At 31.6% G+C, this 26,318-nt stretch overlaps 2 protein-coding genes across 2 annotated transcripts; one reads left to right on the top strand and one right to left on the bottom strand.

Annotated features, from left to right (window-relative positions):
• The first annotated feature begins 264 nt into the window (after positions 1–264).
• Positions 265–954, top strand: LOC109810107 (uncharacterized). The gene has a single exon (XM_020373491.2). It carries the CDS (start codon positions 265–267, stop codon positions 952–954), a length of 690 nt encoding a protein of 229 aa, XP_020229080.2.
• Positions 955–7,565: 6,611 nt separating this feature from the next.
• Positions 7,566–12,069, bottom strand: LOC109810070 (Leucine-rich repeat protein kinase family protein). The gene is made up of 2 exons (XM_020373447.3): positions 10,137–12,069; positions 7,566–9,390 (listed from the first exon to the last, which is right to left on the bottom strand). Exons 1-2 carry the CDS (start codon positions 11,606–11,608, stop codon positions 7,941–7,943), a joined length of 2,922 nt encoding a protein of 973 aa, XP_020229036.1. The 5' UTR covers positions 11,609–12,069; the 3' UTR covers positions 7,566–7,940.
• Between the last annotated feature and the right edge of the window lie 14,249 nt (positions 12,070–26,318).

The raw sequence follows: 26,318 nt of genomic DNA, 5'->3' as shown, positions 1-26,318 counted from the left end.
TTTGATTTACTAACATGACTCGTGCCCACTCTTTGATTATGGAAGTTTTTGTGATTGAAGTACTTGGCACTATTACTTGATCTTTAGTTGATCTTCCAATATTTTACATTGCACTAATTGGAAATAAAAACGGCAACACGAGATTCTCTTCTTATTTATTAATGTAGATATGGCATTCATCGTGAATAAATAACCACGTCCATGCCTCCTCTTTGCATATTCACTATTTCAAAAGTTCAATTATCTTAGTTTTCTCTCATTGTGATGAAACACAGCGAGAAGCGTCTCAAGGCTTCCAAAGAATTGGTGGATTTCATGAAGCTTTCAAAGGACAACATGGCTCAAGAACCATCGAGTTCTAAGGTGGTTGATTCACCCAATTGTGACGCTAAAGGTGATGATGAGAATAATAATGCAAAGACTTTTTCATGCAACTATTGCAAGAGGGAATTCTCTTCATCACAAGCTTTGGGAGGACACCAAAACGCTCATAAACAAGAACGTGCCCTAGCGAAACGTCGTCAAGGGTTTGATGATGGTGGTTTTGGGCACTACCCTTATTATCCTTATCCAACTTTTTACAACTCTCATTCCCTTTATGGAGGGTCTTTCAATAGGGCACTTGGAGTTCGGACAGATTCCATGATTCACAAGCATTCTTGGACTCCACGGTATGATCACACTTGGCTAAAGAAGAATCCTCATGGGGTGTCAAGTTCTTCATTATTTGATGGGTTTGGAATTATGAAAGGTGATGCAAGTGCGGGTTTAAGGCCAGAATATGGTAATGCCAATGTTGGAACACTGTCTCTTTTTGAAAAGGGTTTCACCAATTCATCAAGTCAAATCGAGACCACACCAACAGTCGCAGCAAGAATTGATGCTCATCCTTCCATGCCACAAGAAACATCCAAAGAAGCATCTCTCAATCTTGATTTGTCACTTAAGCTTTAAATGTACTTTCTTTATATTCTATTAGAATATCTTGATTTTTATTTGTCTTATTTGAGATTTTTTAAAACATGATATAAAAAAAGTTAATTCTGACTATTTTCTTATCTTATATTCCAGTCCTTCTTTTATGTTTCGTATTCAAAAACAAAAAAGTGAAAATCGATATATTTATATATGATTGATTATTATATTTGAAAAAAAATCTTAGTCCAATATAATTTTCCTTTTTTTTTTATGTGTACCATGTGTCTCGCTTTACCAATTAATAATTAAAGACTAAAATTTTTATTGATGAGTAAAGATTATTAAAATAAGTATTGTATTTTTTGGAAAAAAAAATATAATTCAATTAAAATTATTTATTATTATATATTGGATTCACCAATGTACAGGCACTTGTTTTGGTTTTTTTTAGAATACATTAACAAATTATGTCGCAAGGGTATTAATTCTAAGAAAATCATAATTATAATTTGGTAGCATATTCTTTCTGTAAAAAAAAAAAAAAAGAAAAAAAAAAGAGATGTACGTTAACAAGCATACAAACATTTGTTAATGTACACACTTATTTGTATTTTAGTTAAGATACTTTAATAATTTAAAGTATATAGTTGTGAATTAAGATAATCCTAGCTAATTAAATTTAAGACCATTTTTAATTAAATTTAATTTAACAATATTTACATCATAAGAAATGTTATATATAGTAACGTATAAAAAATATCACTATAAATATAATATATGTAAGTATATATTTATTTTAATATATAGTTACATACAATTTTAGTATTAATTTTAAATAAGATTTAATATATTTTATATGTCACATTATAGTTTATGCACATATTTTAACAATATATTAGCATAACTTGTATTTATTATGTCAGTAAAAGTAATTTTTAGTGACATGTATAATGTTTAGGGTTTACGGTATTTATCCGTATATGATAATTTTTTGTAGCGTTAATTATTGTAATAGCAGTGTGAAATCAGCGACACATTGGACTTCGTGCTACTAAGACATGCACTGGTCGGTTTGATCTAGTTTTGGGCTACTTCGATAATGTCATCACGGCCCAGATTTTTTTTTCACTATTTTTTTTAATCAAAATTTTCAATTCTTTATATCATTTTTAATACAAGGTTCATGATATATATACCTCTTTTTTTCTATAAGTACACCTTCTTTTAAAAAAAATAATTAAAATTTTAAAATATTTTTAATTTTTTGTTTTAATTTTTTTAATTTTACATCTACAATATTTAATTTAATACTTTTTTTTCACACATCTTTCCTCCTTTTTTCAATTTTTACATACATCCTTTTATTTTTCCTTCACCCCACCTATTTTGTTAACATGTAAAAATTGAAAGAGAAAAAAAAAAGTATGTAAATAAGAAAAAGAAAGTAACAAATTGAAAGTTGAAAGTGTAAAATTAAATTTTTTTTAAAAAATTATAATATTTTATAAAAAAAAATTAAAATGAGGTGTATTTATAAAAAAAAGGAGGTGTATATATAATGAACCTTAATACAATGTAATTAGGGCCCATTCAAACTTTATCTATTCGAAGTCCAGACCCAACTTGCATATAACTATCAAACTTTCAAACAATATAACTATTATTATTATTATTAAAAAAAAATAGTAAAGCTGAAAAAATAAGAATAATTAATAACATCACCATCACATCTTGAATATAAAACTGTTTTTTCTAACCTGTCCAAAGGGTAATCCACCGGAATCGACCCATTAATTTATTTTTTCTTTCACTTTGGGTGGATTTCGAGTTGTTGCTAACCCCTTTAGTTCATCAACCTTCAGGGATGATTAAATTAATATAATAACATTTATATTAGTTGGGTTTAGGATAATCCGAATTTGGTCTTCTTAGTTTTGGTTTGTCCATCTTCTTGGCCTTGGGCCTGGTATTTTTCTATTGCATTAAGGACCCAAAAGAAAATAATGGTACTCAACGAGGTAGTGACAAAAAACATAAATTTAATAATGGAAATCTTCCCGCTGGGGAAAAAAAATTCTTCTTATAAGAAGATGTAAGAATATCTCGAAGATAGAAAGGGTGTATAATCAAATAATTACATTGTAAGTTTAGTTTCTTGAGTCATGCAAAGGACATTGACTGGAAAAAGAGGGTAAGGTAAGGATACAATTTCATTTTAAGGGTATGATTGATTTAGAAAAATAAAATTATTTTATAAGTTATTTGGTAGAAATAAAATGTAAAATAATATAAATATTTTTAAGAAAATAAATGTCTTTGACAGAACATAAAATCATAAGTGTAGTAATTTTAAGTGCTTTCTATATTATTCTTTTGTAACTACAGACGTTAAAATATAACATTCTCTCTTATTTGCAGTAAGATATTTCCATTAATCTCTACATACAATATGGTTGCTGTTCGTCTCCTACCATTAATCATGTGGATTTGGACAAAACAATAAATAGTTATTTCTTCTTTTGCACGTATCACCATGAGATTAGGTGGTAGAGTTTATTCCTTTTGTATTATAATTTTTTTTTTTTAATTATGTTATTAATATCAACTATTTATCGATTTTATTTACTAAAATCACTTTTAATGGGGTCCCTTCCAACCACATTTTTTATATACAATTTCTGAATATAAGGTCTTATTTAAAGGAACTTTTGTATTACAAACTTACTATATTGCTCCTTCTAGATCGAAATATATATATATATATATATATATATAATAGTTAATATTAAATAATTTTACTATTCTTATTCTTGGGACTCGAGGACAACTTGATGCTTTTGATGTCGATTTCTGTATTGTTAAAATAATGTTTTTAGCGAAAGTTTCGTCCTATAGGTGTAAAATAATATTAATTGTCAACTTTAGATAGTAGGTGAACTATATACATAAACTCATAAAAACTATAATTTTTTTTATTTCTTCTTCATTATAACTTGATATAAGAATAACATTAGATAATTAGAAATAGTATAGTAAAAAAAAAGACAAAATATTACAAATTATTTATATTATAATTTAGTATAACGTTTTCTTATTTTTCACTCACTTGACTTGAGATATTAAGTAGAGGCATGTATGGTTTGGTTTTTTAAAAAAATCACACCAAATTACACTACACCATTTTATCGAACTAAACCGATTTATGAGCCATTTGAACCACATTATTAACCAATTCAAAATCAACCTACTTTCATAAGCAGGTTTATAATTGGTTTAGAATTAGTTTCAAAACTAAACCAATTTCAAACAGATTTTAAGTACTTAACCATTTTTAAATATTTTTTAAAAGAAAAAATAGGTTTTATTTTTAAAATTTGTGAGCAAAGTCATGATTAGTGTACTTTTTAGAGATAAATTAAAAATATTTTACTAAATAGACATTTAACTCAAAGACTAATTAAGTAGGCAAAAGCATCATAAAAGCCAAAAAAAAATTATTTTATCAAAAAGTATTTTTTAAAAGAAAAAAATTTACACAAACGAACCTATGGAGATAAATTCAAAAACATTGAAGAATTATAACTGTCATGTAAAAAATTAATTATGAAATATGATTTAATAATATCTGACATTTACTTTAGTAATTAAAAACAATCAAAAAGTTTTTAAAAAAATAAAAAACATAATAATAATAAGTAATACTCAAACATTTTATGTGATATTGTAAATTACCAAACTATGATATATGAGAGACATAAGTAAATTGTTTTGAATTAATTTTATTTAATATTTTTAAAAATGGTCTATCAGTGCACTAAACTTAATTACTAATGTGATTTGATTTTTAAAATTCATTTATGTAAAAATGCAGTTTGATTTTTTAAAATTGGTTATAGTTTTTTTTAAATGGTATTGTTTGATGAAATTAGTTTAGAGATGATAGATGTATCTCTTCAACTAGCTTTAAAGTGCTTTAATCACTTTCAATGAACTTATTCCTTAAAAAAAAAACTCTAAAATGGTGGGTGATAAAGAATGAGGTTTGCCACTTCTAAAGAAGATAAGCAAGAATAGTGAAAATTTTTGTCACAAGATGAAAATTCTTGATAAAAGTTCATAAGTAGATAATTTCTTTAAGAAAGAAGACTTCGACTTTTGAAAGAGATAAACTAAAGTGTATTTATCAAATTTTATCAAAAGTGGCATGTACATAAGAGAGAAAAATATATATAAAGTTTAGTTGACTTATGATACAAATTAAACTAATATTGGCTAAGTGTAATTAATATTAGTTAACTTGTAGTCAAGTTAACTCTAGTTACATATTTGATGTAACTAGATAGGGTCTTGTAATTTGTTGCAGTTTGTTAAAATATTTAACGAACCATGAAACATTTTATCCTCTCATGAAAATTAGAGTTGTCAAAACGGGTAACCCGACCCGGTCCATCACGGGTTGAGCATTTGGTGGGCCAACCCAACCCGGCTCATTTATTAGTAAGCTAAAAAAAATTGAACCTGGCTCACCTAATTTTTAAAAAAATGTAATTTTTTTAATATACAACTAAAGCCCAAAATCATAATTAAATAATTATAAATACAATCAAATAAAATCTAAATAATCTCATGTAAACAAATTAATTCAAAATCATCTCAAATACTCTTTTGGGTCTAATAATTCAAATATAATTCAAACCCTAATACTCATTTGGGCAATTGGGCCCAATAAAATGAAAGCTGAAGTATAATCTTTTTTTAACGGGTTGGTGGGTCAGCCCGGCTCACCACGGGTTGAACCCGGGTGAGCCGGGTTCAAAATTGGCCTGTATTAAAATTTTTAATTTTTTTTCCCAACCCGGCTCGAACCCTTGGTGGGCTGGGTTGGCTCACCGGGCTAAGCCCATTTTAACAGCTCTAATGAGAATGGTATCCAACTAACTTGTCTAAGCAAGCGGATGACCCATTTCGTTGGACTGGGTGTTCAAGGAGGTGCTCATGAGTCTTTCAAGTCCAATAAATTTATAGTTTCTTTTTTAGGTACACTCCTCTAAAATATTAATTACGATAAAATAAATTCTTACACTATATGATCCAAAAATATAGAGTAAAAAAATTTATAAAAAATAAAATAAAATAAAATAAATAATTAACCTATAATTCAGAAAGGAGCTTAGTTTTTCTATTTTCACCATGAGGTCGTCACATTAGCCTTATAGTAACTGCAGATTCATTTTTTTTTATAATATTTTTATAGTCTTGATATTTGATATGGAAAAAATGAATGGTCCATGTGGTGAGAAAGCCGATGCATTAGGTTCCCTTGGGCCCAACACCGTTTGCGTTAATTCATAGCTAACTGCATTAGGAAAATAGGGACAACTCACTGCTTTCAATATATGCACATGCTTATCCCATTCCATAACATAAGCCCTTCTTTTGCTTCTTCACTTCTCTTTGCAGAGAAACAAAGGACTAGACTAGAATATGAATATGCGCCACAACCCTAGACAACTCTGTCGTTTTATTTATTTATTTTCCCTCCTTTGGTACATCCTCTTCTCTCCTTTTCTTTCCACAAAATACTTATTTCCAAGTTGGCCCAAATACAACAAAACAACAAACAATGTCAAATCACGTATTCAATTCACCCCGGTTAAATTCTTCCGGTGGAAATAAATATCAAGTAGGGGAAATAGTATTGGGAAACAGCAATAATTAGAGATATTCATTTTAGCTTCAATCCAAAAATCAAATGATTGTCTAATAAAAGCATACCAAAGTTTACAATAAAATTATAATAATTTATTTATATTGTCAATTGATACAGCCCGTCAGCCACTAAATTATGTGACAGAACAATGTTGTGCAACTAAATAAAGTAAATTGCTCATTCAAATATATTAAATTGAAAATGACAATAAAAAACTATATACAGATATAGGTACGGGAGCTAGGAAGTAAGGAATTAAAAAAAAGTAAAAGCAACGAACATGGGCAGCAATATAACACAAAAGAAAGCTTCTATTCCGACAGCATCATATCGGGTAATATTCTATAATCCAATAACACAGATTTACTATTATCATTCTCATCTTTAGGCGTGCTCTCTGTCTCTCATCACCACTTTTTTCTTCTCATTCTATTATATGCAATGCAATGCTGATTGGATTTTAAATAAATATTTTCTTAAAAATGGGTGCTAGGAATCTAGGAAGTCCCGAGGGCCGAGGCTCTTAACTCACTTTTGACTTCTAAATTGGCACTTTATTAGTTTCTTTTTTTTATTCCATAGTTTTTGATAAATAAAAACATCTAGTCAGTCATATCTGTCGAATTCATTTTATAGCCCAACAACCATACATTCCAGCAGAAAATCAGTGCAAGATCAATGTCAAACTAGAGAAATACAGTGTTCATTTTGTTTTTCCTTCTATAACATATCGTCTGATCATTATTCATTGATCTCTAACCAAGTTGACCTCTTCAATTCAACTATACACAACCTGAACCTAAAAACACCATCATGACTCGAATTATTAGATGCGATTAGCTTTTTCCAACATTTCCCTCCTTAAAATAAATAAAAGGGTATACCATGTGAATGCTAGAGCTAATGCTCTTGGCAATTTCATACAAAATAAAAAGCGTACGAACAAAATATATATGGCCATTTCTAGACAAAGAAAAGCAACAAGCTATCCGAAACAATAAGTGCGACACCAAAACAAACAAACTAGAATATGAAAGATCAGTAATTGAGCCACAATTTTGAAAGGGGGGGGGGGGGGGGGGGTCCAAAACGGAACCCGGTGAAAAGGAATCCGGCATCCTAGGTGTAGCATACTTAAGAGAAATCTTAAAACAAACAACTAGAGACTAACAAAAAAAAATTACAATGAAAAGTAAACATTTTGCGACAAATATTTCTCCCTCTCTCTCTTTAATAAATAAAACCGGATTCTTCTTCCCCGGACAACCCATTGTCTATGATCCTAACAAAAGAAAATTGCAAGTTAATTCATTCATCCCAATTCTTCTTGTCCTTCAGAGGGACATCTTATCAGCTCCAATATGTTAACTACCTCTCCCATGTCAGGCCTATTAGATGGCACTTGAGAAGTACATATTAAGCCTAGTTTCATCACAGGAATAGCTTCTTCTGCTGGGAACTTCCCTTGGAGTCTCTCATCAATGCATTCCTCCACCCTGCCTTCTTCCAACGCCCCTCTAACCATGTCACAAAGCACCACCACGTCATCCTCCATGTATTCAACAGGCCTCTTCCCAGTAACAATCTCCAAGACCAAGATACCAAACCCATATACATCACATTTTTCGGTGATTTTCACCGTTTTGCAGGCAAACTCTGGTGCCATGTAGCCAAGTGCGCTCTGAATTTTGCTGCTCAGAACGTATCGATCAAGCATTGGCAACAGCCTCGCTAGGCCAAAATCCCCTACTTTTGGTTCACCATAGCTATCAAGAAGGACATTGGTTGACTTAATGTTGTAGTGAATAATGTTGGAATGGTGCAAGTGTGCCAAGGCCTTTGCGGTTCCAAGAATCACATTAAATCTCTCATTCCATGAGAGGAAGTTTCCACCGGATCCTTCATGAAGATGCTTATAGAGACTACCACCAGAGACAAACTCGTATATGAGGAGCTGCAGTGATGGTGTCCAATAATAACCCTCAAGTTCCACAAGGTTTTGGTGTTTGATTTTTCCTAATTTCTTCACTTCTCTTTCAAAATCTTCTTGAGACTTGACAAGGCTTGATACAGTGAGCTTCTTTATAGCAACTGAGTGCCCATCTCTGAGAACCGTTTGGTACACTGCACCAAATCCTCCACGCCCAAGCTCACAATCCTTATTAAGCAAAGCATGCGCACCTGAACTAAAATCAGGCTCACCTGAAAACATAACAAGCTTGCCAGAGTTGGCATCTGTAGTTTGGGAATGGCTGAATTCATCCCCTGCAGAAAATGCAATGGCAGCTGCATCCCGGGATTCAGAGGAGCGAACACGGAGATTGAGAACAGTGATGCTAATAACACCAATTACAATGACAGCAGCTGCACCAATGGCAATGATTGCAGAAATGCTGAGAATGATTCTTTTGTGACCCAAATTTGAAGGCAGTGTACCCGGGCCAGCGTCAGTAGAAGTGTTGGGATTTAGAACAATAGGCTTAGGCATTACAGCAGGGCATGATCTGTTCACTGCAGAGCCACAAAGAGATGGATTGCCAGAAACAGAGGAAGGTGCAATGGTGTTGAAAAAACCACCAGCCGGCAGTTCACCCTGAAGGTTGTTGTGAGATAAATTGAATGAAAAAAGATTGGCAAGGTTGGCCAATTGCTTAGGAAGGGTCCCAGTAAGGTTGTTAAATGATAAGTCCACAGTTTGCAGGTTGGTAAGTTTTGCAACTGCGCCAGGTATTTGGCCACTCAGCCTGTTCTGGGACAGAATCCTACACAATGTACCAAAAGAGAAAAGGGTAAAGAAAACAAAGCAAAACCGGGGGAAGTCAGACCAACAATAAAAAATAGAGCAGTTGGATCTCATCTTACTGAATGAAATTTAAAATTTTAACTCGTGACTACAAAACCTACATAATAGCGCCTATTAAGAAAAAAAAAATTAATGAAACTGCAATGCCATAAACTTTAAGGCCACACTAACAGCAGATATTATCTACCAAGAAAAAAAAATTAAATCATTCATGTCACTTTCACCATCCATTCCCCAAGATGAATTATTGACATCTCCTCATCAACCTTTTTGCATTTTCTATTTTGTAGGGTATATAAAAGGTTCGAAGTATAAATTAACTTAACAAAGTTAAGTATTGCATTGTGCATGTTTATGCCAAAATACCAAAACTTGATGCCAGACTAAATCAAATTCAGTTGTCATGAATATAGTATGATAAGCCACACATCTCAATAGAACATGGAATAAACTATAATACAGAGAAAAGTTTCCAATCAAGAGTATATGAACAATGAACAAACATGCTGGATTTACTTTAAATGCATCCAAAGGTGTATTAAATTGAGTTAAACATACTTTCATCAATTATATAGCATGCAGATAAGCTAAACCCATCTGATGAAACTTAACATTAGTACAAGGGCAACAGTATACACCTACTGTAAATACAAGCACATGTATAAAACGCCAAAATGAAAGATGGGACATGGAAAATGAACTTACAGAGTTGTTAGCATAGAGCAGTTCTCAATTGAAGTTGGAATTTTCCCAATTAGGAAGTTCCTTTCCAATACCAGTTCTTTCAAGGACACAGCTCCTCCTATTTCCCAAGGTATGCTTCCATTCAGCTTATTATAGCTCAGATCAAGACTAGCACATGTTTTCAATTCACCAACTGCAGCTGGTATAGGACCTCTAAGAGAGTTATTTGCCAAATTCAAAACCCGCAAGCTGGTTAGACCTGCAACAGCATCTGTGATTTCACCAGAAAATGCATTGTGAGACAAATCCAACACTTGAAGACTTTGAACCGAGACTTCAGCCAAGGCAAACAAAGGGCTTTTCACCCTATCACTCCCCTTTTCCGACACCAAAACCTTGTCCAAATCCGACTTGAAAATCCACAATGGAAGCCATCCGGACAACGAATTCCGGCTGACATCCAACGTCAAAAGCTTGGTGCAACTCGCCATTGACTCTGGCAGATTACCAGTGAAACCATTTCCTGAAAAATTCAACATCTTCAACGACTGAAGATTCCCAATTGACTTGGGCACCTGACCAGTCAACCCGTTGTTGGAAAGGTCCAACGTCTCAAGCCCTCTCATCTCTCCAATCCACTCAGGAACCTCTCCTGAGAAAGCATTTCCTCGCAAACTAAGGTAACCACACAATGAAAGCTCCTTAAAATCACCAGGAATGCTCCCAGAAAAGGAATTATCCCCCAAATCAATGGACCTCAAAAGCAAACAGCTCCCAAACCCATCGGGAACACTCCCGGTCATCCGATTCCTCGCCACGCTAACACTCCTCAAATTCTTCATAGCCCCAAACCCCTTAGGAATCTCACCCTCCAACAAGTTATCAGACAAGTCCAGAGACCTGAGAGCACTCAAAGACCAAACCCCAGAAGGGACAGAACCAGAAAACTGGTTACTGGAAAGGTCAATAGCAGCAAGAGCAGCACAAGCCCCCAAAGTAGAGGGAATGCTCCCAGAAAACCTGTTCCTGGCCAAGGACAAAGTCCTGAGAGACCCACATTGTCGGAAAACATCCTCAGACACCTCCCCTGAGAGACTGTTCCCACTCAAGTCGATGACCCTAAGGTTATCTATTCTAGCAATGTTGGGGTTTATCCCCCCAGTGAGGTTATTATTCGCCAGAGAAAGCTTCCTCAAAAACTGCAACCTTTGCAACCCTCGACCTATTCTCCCAGAGAGAGAAAATCCATCTAGGTTAACCTCCACCACCCTGTTGGATCTAGGGTTGCACTTCACCCCAACCCAACCAGCCCCACACGCATTCTCGTCGTCCTCGTTCCAAGACGCCAGCGTCCCCTTCGGATCTCGTATGTCAGCCTTGAACACAATCAGCCCCAAAACGTCGTCGTTCAGGGAAGGGTTCACCGCCGCCGCCGCCACACAGAACCACACAAGAAAAACAAAAACTCTCATGGTCGAAAATAACGCTCGCATTTTCCAACACTAAGCACCCATGTGAAATTGAGTCGGGGAAAACAAGTAATGAAGATCAAAGCCTCCGAATTTGGTCAGAGCAAGTAAAACTAAAACTAAAACCCACGCTCTAGCTAAAAATAGAAGCTTTTTTTTGTTTTGTTTTGTAACGGCTAGATTAAGAGTATGAGAGAAGAAAAGGAACGAGTCAAGTAACGTATTTTCTTTTCACGAGGAGCTTCAAAGACAAACAAAGATGAATAAAACGGCACAAAGAGTGTCGTAGAAGACTCGATCCAGAAACCATGAAATGCAGGAGCTGAGTATATGGAGTTCACCGGAAGAGTAACCAACCGGAAACGGCAAACAGATTTTCCAGCGAGTGTCACCGGAAGCTCCTCGCCGGTGTTAAAAAGCAACGTCTCTCTCTCTCTCTTTTTCTCTCTCTCTCTGGTGTGGTGGAAGGAGTAATATTCAGTTTTTATTAACGGCAAAAGGGTTCCCGGTTGGTAGATAGGAAAATAAATTAGGACAAGGACACGTGGCGTATCCATGCCCCGTGATGATTCCACGTGTCTGACATGTCATCATGATCAGTGTTGCTTTTGACCTGGAAGCTTACGTGGCTTTCCATTTCCCAGCTTTGTCTTTTATTTTATTTTTTTGTTAATTAAAAATTGTTTAGACCTCGCTTGCCTATGATTTCCGATTAGAATTAGAAACCGTTGGTGGAAAACAGAGATATTACGTTGTTTTTTCCTTTATACCTTTCTGCGCAGAAAGAAATATTGCTAATTTTATTGACAGCAATCTTTTTTTTTTTTTTTTTTTTATTGCAATGCTACACGTGATCGCACGAATAGAAGTTTTTTTTTAATATGGATAATCATTACTTAATTTTTTAAAATTTGGGAAAATAAAAATAACATAGTATGTTTTCCCAAAAAAAATATACTTATCATAAATATTTTCCATACCTAAAATGTTTTATTTTATCTATTGGATTTTGTTGATGTGAAGTAATGAACACAACATGGGAAAAGCCTATGCATATGTCATTAATTATCATAGCTTAGAATTACCATGCTAATTTGAGTGGCTAGGTACCTGCTAAATGACAAAATTCAACCTTAGGGTCTTGAACTACCACCACAATGCACGTAGTTTTCTTCAAAATTGAAAGACCACCATAAATCAAAGTAGAAAATGTGAACCAGCTCAACAGTTCTAGTTGACTACTGGAGCTAGAGGCATTCCCTTATGTTGAGTACGTTGAACTTCACTGCTGATTTAAGATATGTCTTAACGGAAAACAAGATTCAGTTCATGAGAAAGGTCCTCTTTAACTAATTAGAGCTAATACACACCATTGGTCATACCCATGATTTATTTTTTTCAGGGTATCAAATTTTTAACTATATAGTGAAAGAACATAATTATCTATACTATATAGTGCATTAGTAGCATAGTGATGGTGATACCAAATTATATTTTTTTAGAAAATGGTTTAAAGTTGTGTTGAGGATGGGATGTGAGTGTAAATTGAAGGTGGGAATGGGAAGTGGGAGTAATATAGGAAAAGGGGAAGGGCATTTATAGTTTAGAGTGAAAGTTAGTTGGGTGTGCAGGAAAGAAAAAGAAAGGCAATAAAGGGGAAGTAGGTGGCTATGGTGGGTGGTGCAATTAAAGAAAAGGGAGAAGATGGTGGGGGATGATGAATGGTGTGGAGCAGTGCGCAGAAATCTAAGGGGGACAGATCTTTTCATGCTTTCTTGAATCTCATTTAGCACAGGTCCCTGCTCTTTTTCACCCGCCAACCACTACTTCTGTGTTACACATTGTTCCCCCAACATTGCAATTTTGCAAAACTACTCTTTAATTTATCCATAACACTCTAGTCTTCACAAGGATCTCATTATATAATAGGCCTTTGAAAACGTCTCAAATATATTCAATAATTTTTATCTACATTATTCACGTAATATTTTAAAATTAACTATTAAAGATTAATTTATATTTTTTTATAGAAAAAAATATGCATAAATTTGAAGTGATTAAGGATATATTAGATAAATTTGTCAAAAAAATTAGGAGGAAGAAAATAAAATAAATTTATTCATAAGTTAAAAAAAAAAGTTTTAAGGAAAGTTAATTTTTTCTCTTGGTAATGAAAAGTTAATATTAAGATAAGATACAGCTCTATATAAGATTATGAAAGCACTTCTAGGAACTAATTTATATATAAATTGTTTTAATTTATGAAAAAATGATTTTATTTTTTGTTTCTATTTTTTTTCTTCTATAAGTACTTTCAGAGAAATTTATCTAAACAAATGTAACATATGCTAATATACTTTCTTCAAATGATTTAGCAAAAAAAAAACCAAATGTAACATATGCTAATATACTTTCCTCAAATGATTTAGCAAAAAAAAAACTATGTTATTTGTCATTTTACAATATTAATGAAATATTAAATATTTTTTTTTATTATATCTTTGACTATTTATTGTAGAGTGAGAGATATAAGAGAAGATTAACATACCAAATGAGGAGGGAAGAGAAAGATTTTTTTTAAAAATTTATTGTTTAGTTCAATCTTTAGGTGGAGAATATAAGAGAACAAAACCCTCCTAATTTAATTTTAACTCCTCTCTAATATTAAAAAATTTGGAAAGATAATTTAATTAATAGGAAAGATAAATAGTATATTAGTAAATTGTATTATAATTTTTATAAAGTCTGAAATATTACTCACATTTACTAATACTTGTAAAAAGAAATAGTTGTTAAACAAAATAAAACAAACAGAGTATATTACTCCCTTCGTTCTATATTGATTGATATTGTGGCCCATGTAGAATTAGAAATTAAGAATATTAAAAAATATATATTCAAATTTTTGTCCCATATAATAAATACTATATGTCTTTATAGAAATTGAGAAAGATAATAAGAATATTTTATTCATTGTTATTTTTATTTAAGTTTCGTACTCTCTTTTTTAAATTTCACCCCTCAAATCTCTCACTTTTTAATTAATCGCTCAATATATTATGTGTTTTTATTTTTTTAAAAAGAAGCACGTTCCCATAATATATATATATATATATATATATATATATATATATATATATATATATATATATATATATATATGAGAGAGATTATAATTACATCGGTGTAATTTTTACTAAGTATTACACCACTTAATAATTTTATATTAAATGTGAATTTTTGTAAATTCAACCGTTAGATTGAAATTTCATATCACTTTATATGTATATCAAATTTTGTTAAAATTGAACAACAACTTAAAGGTAATCAAAATGTTCATATTTTAGTATATTTTGAAATGAATATATTATGTCAATTTTGTTTTATAAGAATGAAATATCAAATCATCTTGGATTAATATAAAACTTTATATATATGATATAAGAGTAAAGAATTTTCAATCTAATGATTAGATTTACAAAATTTATATTTAATATAGAGTTATTAAGCAGTGTAATATTTAGTAAAAGTTATTATAACTCTCCTATATATATGTGTGTGTTAAGATATTTAAAACTACCTAAAATTATACAGTTAGAATTTATATTTAATAATACTTGAAATGCATTAATATGATTATCAAATAATGTTTTACAATATGGTGAAAACAAATACATCATGTTGGATCAACATTAAATCAATCACTATACTATCGATAACTAGACTTATATTCTGGAGCGAATCAATGTGTTATGTATAGAGTATGAAATGTTTTATGCGACGACTGATGACATACTCGCGTGTTTGCCATATTTCTCTAGAAAATGCTGGTAACTGAAAAATATTAATAATGCAATGAATCAAAATTAGCTTATTAAACGTGCATGAAATTGAAGCCAACAAACAAATTTGTTGAAGTACGTAAGAGGTGGGGAAAAGGTAAGTTTGTGATGAAGATGGAGGCATCGTGGGACGTGTCGAAGTCGAAGCTGGTTTGGTTGGCACTGTGCGAAACCTCATGGGCACGGTAGTTATTTGGATGTGAAATTGTGAAGGGACAATAGAAGATAAGAAGAAGCCCGTGAGGCAGCCACACCAACCTTATTATATATACATTCACTGTGGTTGACTCCTATATGCTATGTCCTATCCCTCTGCTACCAACACAATACGACACCCAACTCAATTCTATATTTTCATCCTGCCATGGCAGCAGGTACCCATCATGTGGATTCATTTTCATTTTTTTTTTTAAAGGGCATGATCCATTTAAGAAAATCATATATTTCAAAACATGTACTTTCGTACAAATGATGGAGACATGAGGATCATACTTTAAGCTATATGATGATCTATTCAAGAGATAAATGTACTTTTATGTATATCAACTTGAAGATTAAACTCTGATAACTATTGTAAAATGTAACATGTAATATAGGTATATGAATCGATGTAGCTGTAAAAAAATGGCCATGTTCTATAATGTGGAGGGAGACAAAATCCGAAGAATGTCAATGGAAGGGAGATGGTGATAAAACGACCAAGCAGTAAACGACAAAAGAGTGGTGCCGTTAAGTGAAAAAAACATTTGCGACTTCCAAAATGAAAGTGGAAGAGAATCTCACAGCTTTAACGATTGTGTGCATTGGTCAATCCTTACAGTTGCAGGCTTTACAGCAATGCAATTTCAATTTCTCATCAACCTTTGCTATCTATCGTTGTCTAAGTTTTACTTTTTACTGTTTGGACTTTGGTCTTTCTTAGCAAGATTTTGCTTTTAAAAGTGAAAGAGTAATGTCTTAGGATGAGTCGGTGTCATCATGTCAACCGTCGAAATTTTTGCCAATAATATCTTTTTAAATTAGTTACACTTTATATTTCTCTAAGACATAAGAATTAATTACACATTCTAACCAAATCTAATACTTATAGTTATTTTTTTATTCATAAAAATTAAAAATTATAATGATGAGAACGATGTTTAAATCTAATATTTGTATATATTATTATGATTTCATCTTTATTATTAGTTAGTTTTATTATTAGATTTAGTTTCATTTCTTGATTCAAAAGAATGTATAACTTTTTTTATTTAATTGGTTCTTATAAAAGTAAAATAATATCTTTGACTGCGATTTTATACTTTAGTTAGTATGGGTGTGCATGGTTTATTTTTAAAAAGAATCACTATTTTATCAAATTGTTGAATCACATTAATATATCGATTTATAACCAAATCAATTTTGTGTCAATTTTTAAGAATTGAACAATTTTTTTAAGAAAAAATATTTTTTTTTTAAATTGTGAACAAAGTAATAATTAATGTACTATTTAGAGATAAATTAAAATTCTTTTACTAATTAGACATTTAATTTAGAGACTAATTAAATAGATAAAATATATCATAAAAGATAGAAAAATCTTTATTTTATTAAAAAAAAATTAAGTAAAAAAGTTTAATCAGAAAAATTTAAAGAGGTCAACTCAAAAACATTGAAGAACTATAATTTTCGTGTGTAAATTAATTATGAAACATGATTTGATAACTAACATTTACTTTAATAGTTTAAAGACAAACAAAAGGTTAAAGAAAATATAACATCATGATCGTAAAGAATGTTTAAACATTTTATGCAATAATGCAAATTATTAAACCGTGAGATATGAAAGACATATGTAAATTATTTTGATTTAATTTTATTTTATTATTTAAAAAATGATACACCAAACTTAATTATCAATACGGTTCATTTTTTTAATATTCATTTTAAGTGAACAATGTTGTTTTTTTTAAATAGTACACTTTGATTTCAAATTTAAACTAGTTTTTTTTTTTGTACACCCCTTCTAGACTTAATCAAAATCCAATCTTTTGTTAAATAACACAAATGTAAAATTACTTGAAATAACTACTTTTGGTACTACTAAAACAACAAATCTTGAAGGAGCATATATGATTTGAAAGATTTTAGTATCAACATGACCACCGCAAAAATTAAAAACTCACACTCTAATTGTGTTACGCTTTAATATATCTTATTAAACAAAATTTTGAATTTCTATTATTAATTTTGAGATTTTTAAAGGGAAATTAAGATGGAGTGAGTTTTAAAATCGACTATATTATTTCATCTAATAAATTTTAAAAAAATGTGATATTTAACATTAATTGCTTGTGTTTTATATAAAAATAATTAAATGTTTGTGACATTAAAAGTTGAAAAGAAAATATAAAGGGAAATATTAGCAAGGGATAATGAATCAAATGTAAGAAAACTTATTATTTTTATGAAAAAATATTATTCATGTCTTTCTTATATGGATTTTAGGTGTTTTATTACCCAAAATAATTATATTTAATTTTTTATATGTAAAAATTACAATAACAATAATATAATTCAAATTTATGATCATGTGTATATTGTTTAAAGTCTTAACACTACTCGACTAATCCTAATGGTTTTATACTTATACTCAAGTCGAGTAGAATTATCGGCTGAATTTAAAACTCATAATTGGTTATATTACGTCCTCAATTATATTACTAATGTCTTCAAAAGTTTATAATTGTTTGTACTTTGCACAACCCAAAGAAAATATTCTTAAAAAACTTGTTCACCAATATTAACATGCATTTTTTTTGGGTGAATTGAAAGGGAAAAAACACCTCAACACAATCAATTAAAAACCACAAGGATACACAGTTTGAGCAACATCAACTCTAGTAATCAGAGCATAAAAAGGTCTAAAATCATTAAATATACAAATAGTATCTCCCAAGGACAAACCAAAATTGGCTAACTTATTCACTACTTGATTCGCTTTACATAACACATGAGACCAAGATAATCCTCCATCAGTCAGGTTAAAAGGGGTGATAGTGATACCCTACACTAGTAAAAAACATAGGTGATAGGAATTACAACCTTCCCTCAACAAAGACACTATAGAAGTTGAACCAGACTCTAAAAAAAAAAAAAATTCAAACCCCTTGTTCTAAGCAATTGTAATACCAATATGAATCGTCCATAACTCACATTGTAGCATCGAATAGTAGCCAATGTTAGCTACAAAAAAATGTAATAATGCTCAAATGATTACGAAAAGTGCCTCCTATAATTGTCCTTGTTATCGTCATCGATGCATCACGATTAAGTTCCATAATATCAAGAAGGGAAGGTTACCAACAAACATGCATTGGCCCCAGAATTTTCCCAACAAAACTGACTCTATCCACATGATGTGTACAACTAATCTTGATAGCATCTTCACCAACAAGAATGCACAATTTTATTGTAGAGGGCTACATGGAAAAACCCTAAAGTGATTCTTACATTGCCATAACACATCCAAAGTCACTTCAAATAAAATATTCTGGCTCCTATTATGTATATTAGAGGAATCACACAAATTACAAAGTAGCCATTCCAAAAATTCTTGATTGAAAAACCAATAATGTTATTGTCCTAAAAGAAAAATATACTAGACAACTCTAGCATGAAGGCATTTTCTAAAAACATATTCCACATCCTTAAGGTAGCCCACATATTTCAAACAAGAAGCATTAGCTATCAAATGTTTAGCATGTCTCACCACATTAGTCAATAAGGCATTATTGACAATTTTCCCCAACAAAGTATGTACCCATTCTAATCCAAGCCAACACTAAATTGTGTCCAACAATGGCTCACTCTCAGATTCAAGCCCAATAATAAGCTAAGCATATTTAGATGCGACAAAGAAGTTACTAGTTGGTGTTTCTTTCCACAATATATCAATTAGACCTCCCAATGCATTAGGTAGAGGTATTATGTGAATGCAATCTAAAGCATGTTCATCAAAAAAAATTCTCAAAATAGAGAAGTTTCAGTCACATGTTTATAAAACCACTATGTATACTGTAATAAAAATCATTGTGGAGGGAATACTCCAAGTTAGTAATTGTTTCACTTGACTCCAACAATTACAAATACCTTTCCAAAAGTTTGAACCCTTCGTATTCATATTAACTGAAGAAATAATAGTCACCACACTGATACCTTGCTCTTACAACATATACCCATAATGCATTATGATGTATGCATAAATCCCAACCACATAATTTCATGAGAAAAGTCAAATTGAACTTTTTAGATGTTCTCAACCCCAAGCCCCTAGCAAATTTAGGCTTGCACACATTACTCCATGCCACTGTGTAAATCTTCTTGCTCGTCTTTGAATCCCCCCACAAGAAGCTTCTACATTTTTTATCTACCTAATCACATATTAACAATGATAATTTAGTAGCTTTCATGACATATGAAGGGATTGCCTACAAAACCAATTTTACCAATGTAAGCCTTCCAGCAAAAGACAAATTTCGAGTCTTCCAATTTGATAACCTCATGTTTTCTTTATTCATAATGAAATTAAATGATTCTTTAGAGACACACTTGAGAAGGATTGAGACACCCATATATTTACCAAAATCTCCAGTGTATTGAAATCTTAGGGCCTGACTAAGTTGTTGTTTCCGATGCAACCAACATTCTTTGAGGAAAAAAAAAAGTTTTTATCACAATTAATCCCCTAACTAGAACATCTATAGAAACACTCCATAATCTTACTAATAACACTCGTCTGATCCTCACTTGCTTTTGCAAAGAGAATCAAGCCATCCCCAAACACTAGGTTAGAAAGTAAAGGAGCTTTTCTTACTACATGGATAGGTTGCCACTATTTTGCATCCACAACTAATTGAATCAATTGAAATAGAAACTTAATAAATAGGCCAAATGGGAAAGGAGAGATTGGGTCTCCTTGCTTAACCATTTTTTGCGAAGTGAAATCTTCCAAGGTCTTCCCATTCCATAACACTCATTTTCAACTATGAGATACACCACGAAACAACGTTAATAAAAGTATTAGGACATCCAATATCCATAAGAGCATCGCTAATAAAGCCCTAATTTAGTCTATTGTATGCTTTCTCTGAATCACTTTTAATAGCCATTTAGATTGAAGCCTCTTTCTTATATCTCATTGAATAAAAAGACTTCCTAGGCTAAAATGATGTTATCCCTATTCTGGCGATGATGGATAAAGCTCGCTTGGCAAGGTCCAACTAGTTTTGCCATCACAAGGCGAAGACGATGAGCCAAAATCTTTGTCACCACTTTATTGGAGACGTTAGAAAGGCTTATAGGTCTAAAATCATCAAGTCTTTAACATTTTTAGACATAGGAATGAGTGTAATAAATGTGTTTTTAATCTTTGTCACCTTGTGAGAATTCAGATAAATATCTTACGCCAAATGAACTAAAGGTGACTCAGCCTTTAGCAGCCTAGGTGACTCAACACTACACATGAGCAAATCATCGTCCTCTAAACAAGCTTGGTCAAGTAAGTTGTACTTGATTGATGGGCATTTGTTGAAAAAAGTAGTAGAACTAAGAAAGACCCACCTAAAACCACTACCTTGGAGATCGGATGATGCACATCCATCTTTTGATCTGCAATCTTCATATGCGCATTTTCAATGCTGAACAAGGGTAACCCTCTATCAGTTTCCATCACCTCCCCTATCCTCTAAATGAATTTGATTAGACAAAACTCATTTTTCTTATCATTTTCACCACATTTCTCTTGGAATGGACATCAACATTGATCAAATAGCCCTAGGGAAAACCTTTTCCCTATAGGGCTAATTATAGTTTAGGCCCAAAAGAGGACAAAAGCTTATGGCAGATGATAAACACACCTCCACTCTCATATAAACACACCCCCTTTTTAAAAGAGTATATATAAAATGTCTAAATTACCCTTAAAAAAATGAAATTCCAAAATTTACACCCCCTTTCCCGCATTCCTATACCCCGCACCTCCCTTTCCCACACCCCACACCCCACACCCCACTCGAATGCTTTGGTGTAGTTTCTCTCAACACCTGCTCCCCTAGCGTTGATCTCTCCAAGAAGCTCCATAGATCTTGGTTCTCCCTTCTCCACAGCCTTCAAGAACCACGAAAGTGCCTTTGAATGATCGCGCCTCAATCCCCTTAGGCCAAAGTAGTATAAAAGGCCAACTTTGTACATGGCAGCAGCATTCCCCTTCTGGGCTTGATACTCCAGTATCTGAAAGTCCTCGTCCTCTTCCCCCTTCGATTTTCTCAGAGCCTCCTTGTTCTCCTCAGCCCCATTGTAAAGCCTCACCGGCTCAATCACAGGGGAATCCTTCGAAATCAAAAAACTATTCACAGCCACTTCAGCTAATTCAGTGTACAGCTTAAAAGCTTTCTCGAACATCTGTTACCAATGGCGCAATTTATCACATTATTGAATTAACCTACATCTCCATGATTGCATTTTTAACCATACATATTTATTTACAAAATAAAACGACTACTACTGAGTTTTCTTTTCTAACCATATATATAAGACAAATTCAATTTATTCACAGATCATAAAGTGTAATGAATCACTGATAAAAAAAAAGGTGAATGCATTGACTCACATCTTGGCGCGTGTAGGTGTAAGCCAAAGCCATCTTGGACTGCATGTTGCCACCCTCGGAGGCGAAGTGGTGGTAGAGAAATGCCTTTCCTTTGCTTCTCTCTCTCAGAAGCCCCATTCCCCACAGAAATCCTAGCACCGATTGCGCGGCGGGGTGGCCGATGTCGGCGGCGGCAGCAATCTCGGCGGCGGCGTCCTCGATAAGGGCAGGGTCGGCGGACATGAGCTTATGGACGGCGAAGTAGTAGGCGGCATCGGAATCCGTGAAGGGCGGGGAGTCGCCGGGAGGGGGCTCGAAGATGGGGCGCCATGAGCCGGGGTCTTAACTTGCAGCACAACATGGAATACTGGCTCACCCTTGATCTTCTATCATCATCAAACATGGCAAAAGTTGGCCAGCCTTGCACTGCAATTAGAGTGAAGGATTCAAGTCAAGCAGATGTAATTTTTGTGCCGTTTTTCTCGTCTCTGAGTTGGGGTGTGGGGTGTGGGAGTGCGGGGAAGGAGGTGGAGAGTGTAAATTTTGGAATTTCATTTTTTTAAGGGTAATTTAGATATTTTATATATTTTTTTTTAAAAAGGGGGTGTGTTTATACGAGAGTGGAGGTGTGTTTATCATCTGCCAAAGCTTATTAGTCTTTGATTTGAGGCCCACACTATATTGTCTTTTTATTTTTCTCATAAGAGGGAAGAGGCTGTTTCAAACTTCTCCATTTTTTAACAATTCCTTCTTTTTTGTGTTACTAAGCCCATTACCCTTAATTTCATTAGAAGGCTCTTTAGTCGTATATATCACTTCCTACATGTGATACTCCATCAGATTAGTAAAACGAGACCTCCCTATTTTACTGGTTCCACATGTAGACAATGCAGAATTGTACATGAGTCCATTATTGGGTATCTTCAATGGATATCAGTTTGAATTTCTGTTAACCAACATCCATGGGTCAAAATCATTAACAATAACTTCCTCTGTAACATTCTCCCCAACATTAGGTGTCGGATTTGCCCTTTCAATTTTTGTGTTACAACATCTCTAGATATGGAGGCGTCCACCCCACCAGGCTCCACTACTGTAGTGACCACTTCATACTCAGGTTGCACCACATTTGCAGCCACCAACTCTTTAGAGGGAACATAAATCTTCATCCCACAACTATTTTCCTAGTGACCATATTAACATATCAGTTCACATTAAAATGTAATTAAATTAATATATATTAATCTTCTAAAAAAAATAAGAATAAAATCTTTAGAATGAGCAATATAATTTAAACATTTTTAAAGAAGAAAATGCAGTTTATTCCTTTTGTTTTGGTATAAATATCAATGTAGAAAACAAAGTAAAAAATAACATATTTTCATGATTTAAATCCTTATTTTCGGAATCAAAATAGCACATACTATTGCTATTTTCTTTCTTTCATGACCATTAAAGATTTTGGTTTAAATTAAGTATAATTAATTTTTAAACATGAAACATAAATGAGATATACGCTTAAATTAACCACAATATTGTTAATTAGTACAACAAAATGTCATATTTTATCACATTAAATCATATTATATAATTAAATTAAAAAAAATATATAGGGAGGGGTGAAATAGGGACATGAGATGGAAGAGTGTGGCAAAAAAAATGTGAGTAGGTTGAAGGAGAGAAAAAAAATGATGACAAGTTTGAAATGAGGAAGTGAGGGTGGAAGAATAATTTTTAATTTAAAATGCTTTTAAGACGAAAACTAATTAATCTAATGTGTGACTAAGTAGCTAAATTTTATTAGTGTATAAATATTTCACATTGATGGTGCATATATCATATTTTTTTCTATCATTATAAAAGGAGATTCACTAAACACTATCAATAGGATTTATTTATTTATTCATAAAATTAGTTATACGAATAGATATTTTGTATAATCACTAATATGATTATAAAAATAAATAAATTTTGTCATCATTGTCATGGATTGTTGGCAAAGTGGAGGGGCACTCCATAGTGACAGAGGAAGAGAACCTAAACTGTGTCATAGAGGCTTCTATCCAAGTAGTGTTATTCTGAAATTTAGTATTTTCAATGGCGTTAGAAGAGAGGAAGAGAAGAGAGTCATAATTTATAAGTTGAACTGGAAAAAAAAAATGTAGTGAAAGTTTTGTTAGCTATACAATTTTTTCAAAGGAAAATAACTTAATATTTCAATAAAGATAATAAATGTGAAAAGAAGTTAATGTTTTAACTAAAATTAAAATAATTAGAACTCTAAAATTCAAAGGATTTATTTAATTAATTTTCTATTAAAATAACAGAGGCAATATAAATTTATACGAAACAAAATAATGACATGATAACAACTTAAATAACTGTTGTTGTCAAATTCCTGAAATTTGCATGGTACTATATAGTTTGTCATAATAATATTAGCAAATAAGAATTGGAGGTACGTATGGAATGTTAATGAAGCATTAATATTTCCATATAGGTGGTGACAAATCCACGTGTTTGTTTTATGGTACGTACCATATATAATTGGAGGACCATGTAACTCTATATACAAGAGCCCGGTACATATTTTACTGTTAAAATGTTGTTCACTACCAAAGTCCATATAAATATCGATAAAAAAAAATGATATTAATACGATAACATCATTATTTTTATATTGACAGTGACTAAAAAGTCGTGATAAATAAATAATACGAGAAAGGCAGCTAAACAATAACATTAAGTTTGATCCATAAAGAAAAATAGAAGAGAATAAATGAAAGAAAGAAGATAATTTTTTTTTATTTGTTTGGCAAAAATTAAGTGAAATAAAATAGCAATATATATATATATATATATATATTATCTTCTTTTATTTATTTGAGTAAAAAAATAAAATAAAAATTATAAAATAATACAAGTATCCTTAGACAAGAATAAAATATAATAAAAAAAGAAAAAGATAGAAAAACTAATCCAATGATAATTTTAAAAAACTTATTCTCCGTCTTTATTTTATCTTAATCTAAATAACTCATATTTATCAGTTAGATTAAAAGACAATAAATGATTTATATTGATCACATGAATACTAGCATACAGATTAACCATCCTTTAATATTTATTATCCATCATAATTAATGTTTAATGTCTTTAAGCTCACCGATATAATATACGACTTTAGTAAAAGAAGATTAGTTAGCAACAAAATCTTAAAATAGGGGATAAGCTAAATGTTATTAATTAATAATTAAAAATTATCATTTCACAGAATGTTAAATTTCAAACTCAATACATGTTTATTGTTTATGGCACTTTTTATTCGCAACAGTTCCAAAAATATAAAAGAAAAAAAACATTATCCGAATTTTCTTCCAACTAATAAAAAAAATTGTTTAACTTTTCTTTTTCTTTTATCCAACCATAGGATAATTGGATTAACTTTTCTTTTCTTTTATCCAAACATAGGATAACTTTTTAAAATATTTTTACTATTTTAGAAAGTCCTTTTTAGAATATTAAGTTTATTATTTCGGAAAGTACTTTATGAAAGTGTTATTTTACATAATTTTGAAAAATATTTTTTGAAATAATAAATTTAGCATTCTGAAAAATATTTTTTAGAAGTGTGTTTCTAAAAGTGTGTTATTTATATACTTCTAAAAATTATTGTTTTAGAAAGTACTATCCATAAATATGTAAAAAATACAATTCTAAAAAATAATTTTCAGAATACTAATTTTACTATTCTAAAAAACCCTTTAGAATAGCGAAATTAGTATTGTAGAATGTTTTTTTTTTTCTTTATAATACTAAATTTAATATTAAGGTTTTTGGAGGTGTGAAAAGGAAGGGAGGAAATGTTGGAAGAAAAAAATGTGCATCTACCCCTCAAAAAAAAAATGTGCATCTAGTTCAATAAAAAAATAATCGAGGAAGCTGCACGTACCTATAGTGTTGTTACACACCAGTTCTATGGTCTGAGTGTATGTGAAAATGTAAAAGAGGTGACGATAGACTAGAATAATATAAAAATCGAGAGAACTAAAACTATCCAATGAAATAAGTGAAAAATTGAGAAAAAACAAGATGATACATGTAAAAATTGAAAGAGAGAAGAAATAATGTATATGAAAAAGAAAATAAAGTAATAAATTAAAAGTTGGAGATATAAAATGAAAAAAATTAAAAATAAAAAAATTAAAAATATTTTAAAATTTTATAAAAAATAAAGAAAGTATACTTATTAAAAAAAAAAAGA

This window comes from Cajanus cajan, chromosome 6 (assembly GCF_000230855.2).
Source record: "Cajanus cajan strain Asha chromosome 6, NIPB_CcT2T_4, whole genome shotgun sequence".
In the NCBI taxonomy this organism is placed as follows: domain Eukaryota; kingdom Viridiplantae; phylum Streptophyta; class Magnoliopsida; order Fabales; family Fabaceae; genus Cajanus; species Cajanus cajan.
The sequence above is the reverse complement of the archived record's forward strand: the minus strand, read 5'-3'. Positions and strand labels throughout refer to the sequence as shown.

Coding starts and splice junctions, on each gene's coding strand:
- LOC109810107 (XM_020373491.2), top strand. CDS start 265: ATGAAACACAGCGAGAAGCGTCTCAAGGCTTCCAAAGAATTGGTGGAT.
- LOC109810070 (XM_020373447.3), bottom strand. CDS start 11,608: ATGCGAGCGTTATTTTCGACCATGAGAGTTTTTGTTTTTCTTGTGTGG. Junction 9,391..10,136: donor TGCTCTATGCTAACAACTCT/GTAAGTTCATTT, acceptor TACATTGTGTAG/GATTCTGTCCCAGAACAGGC.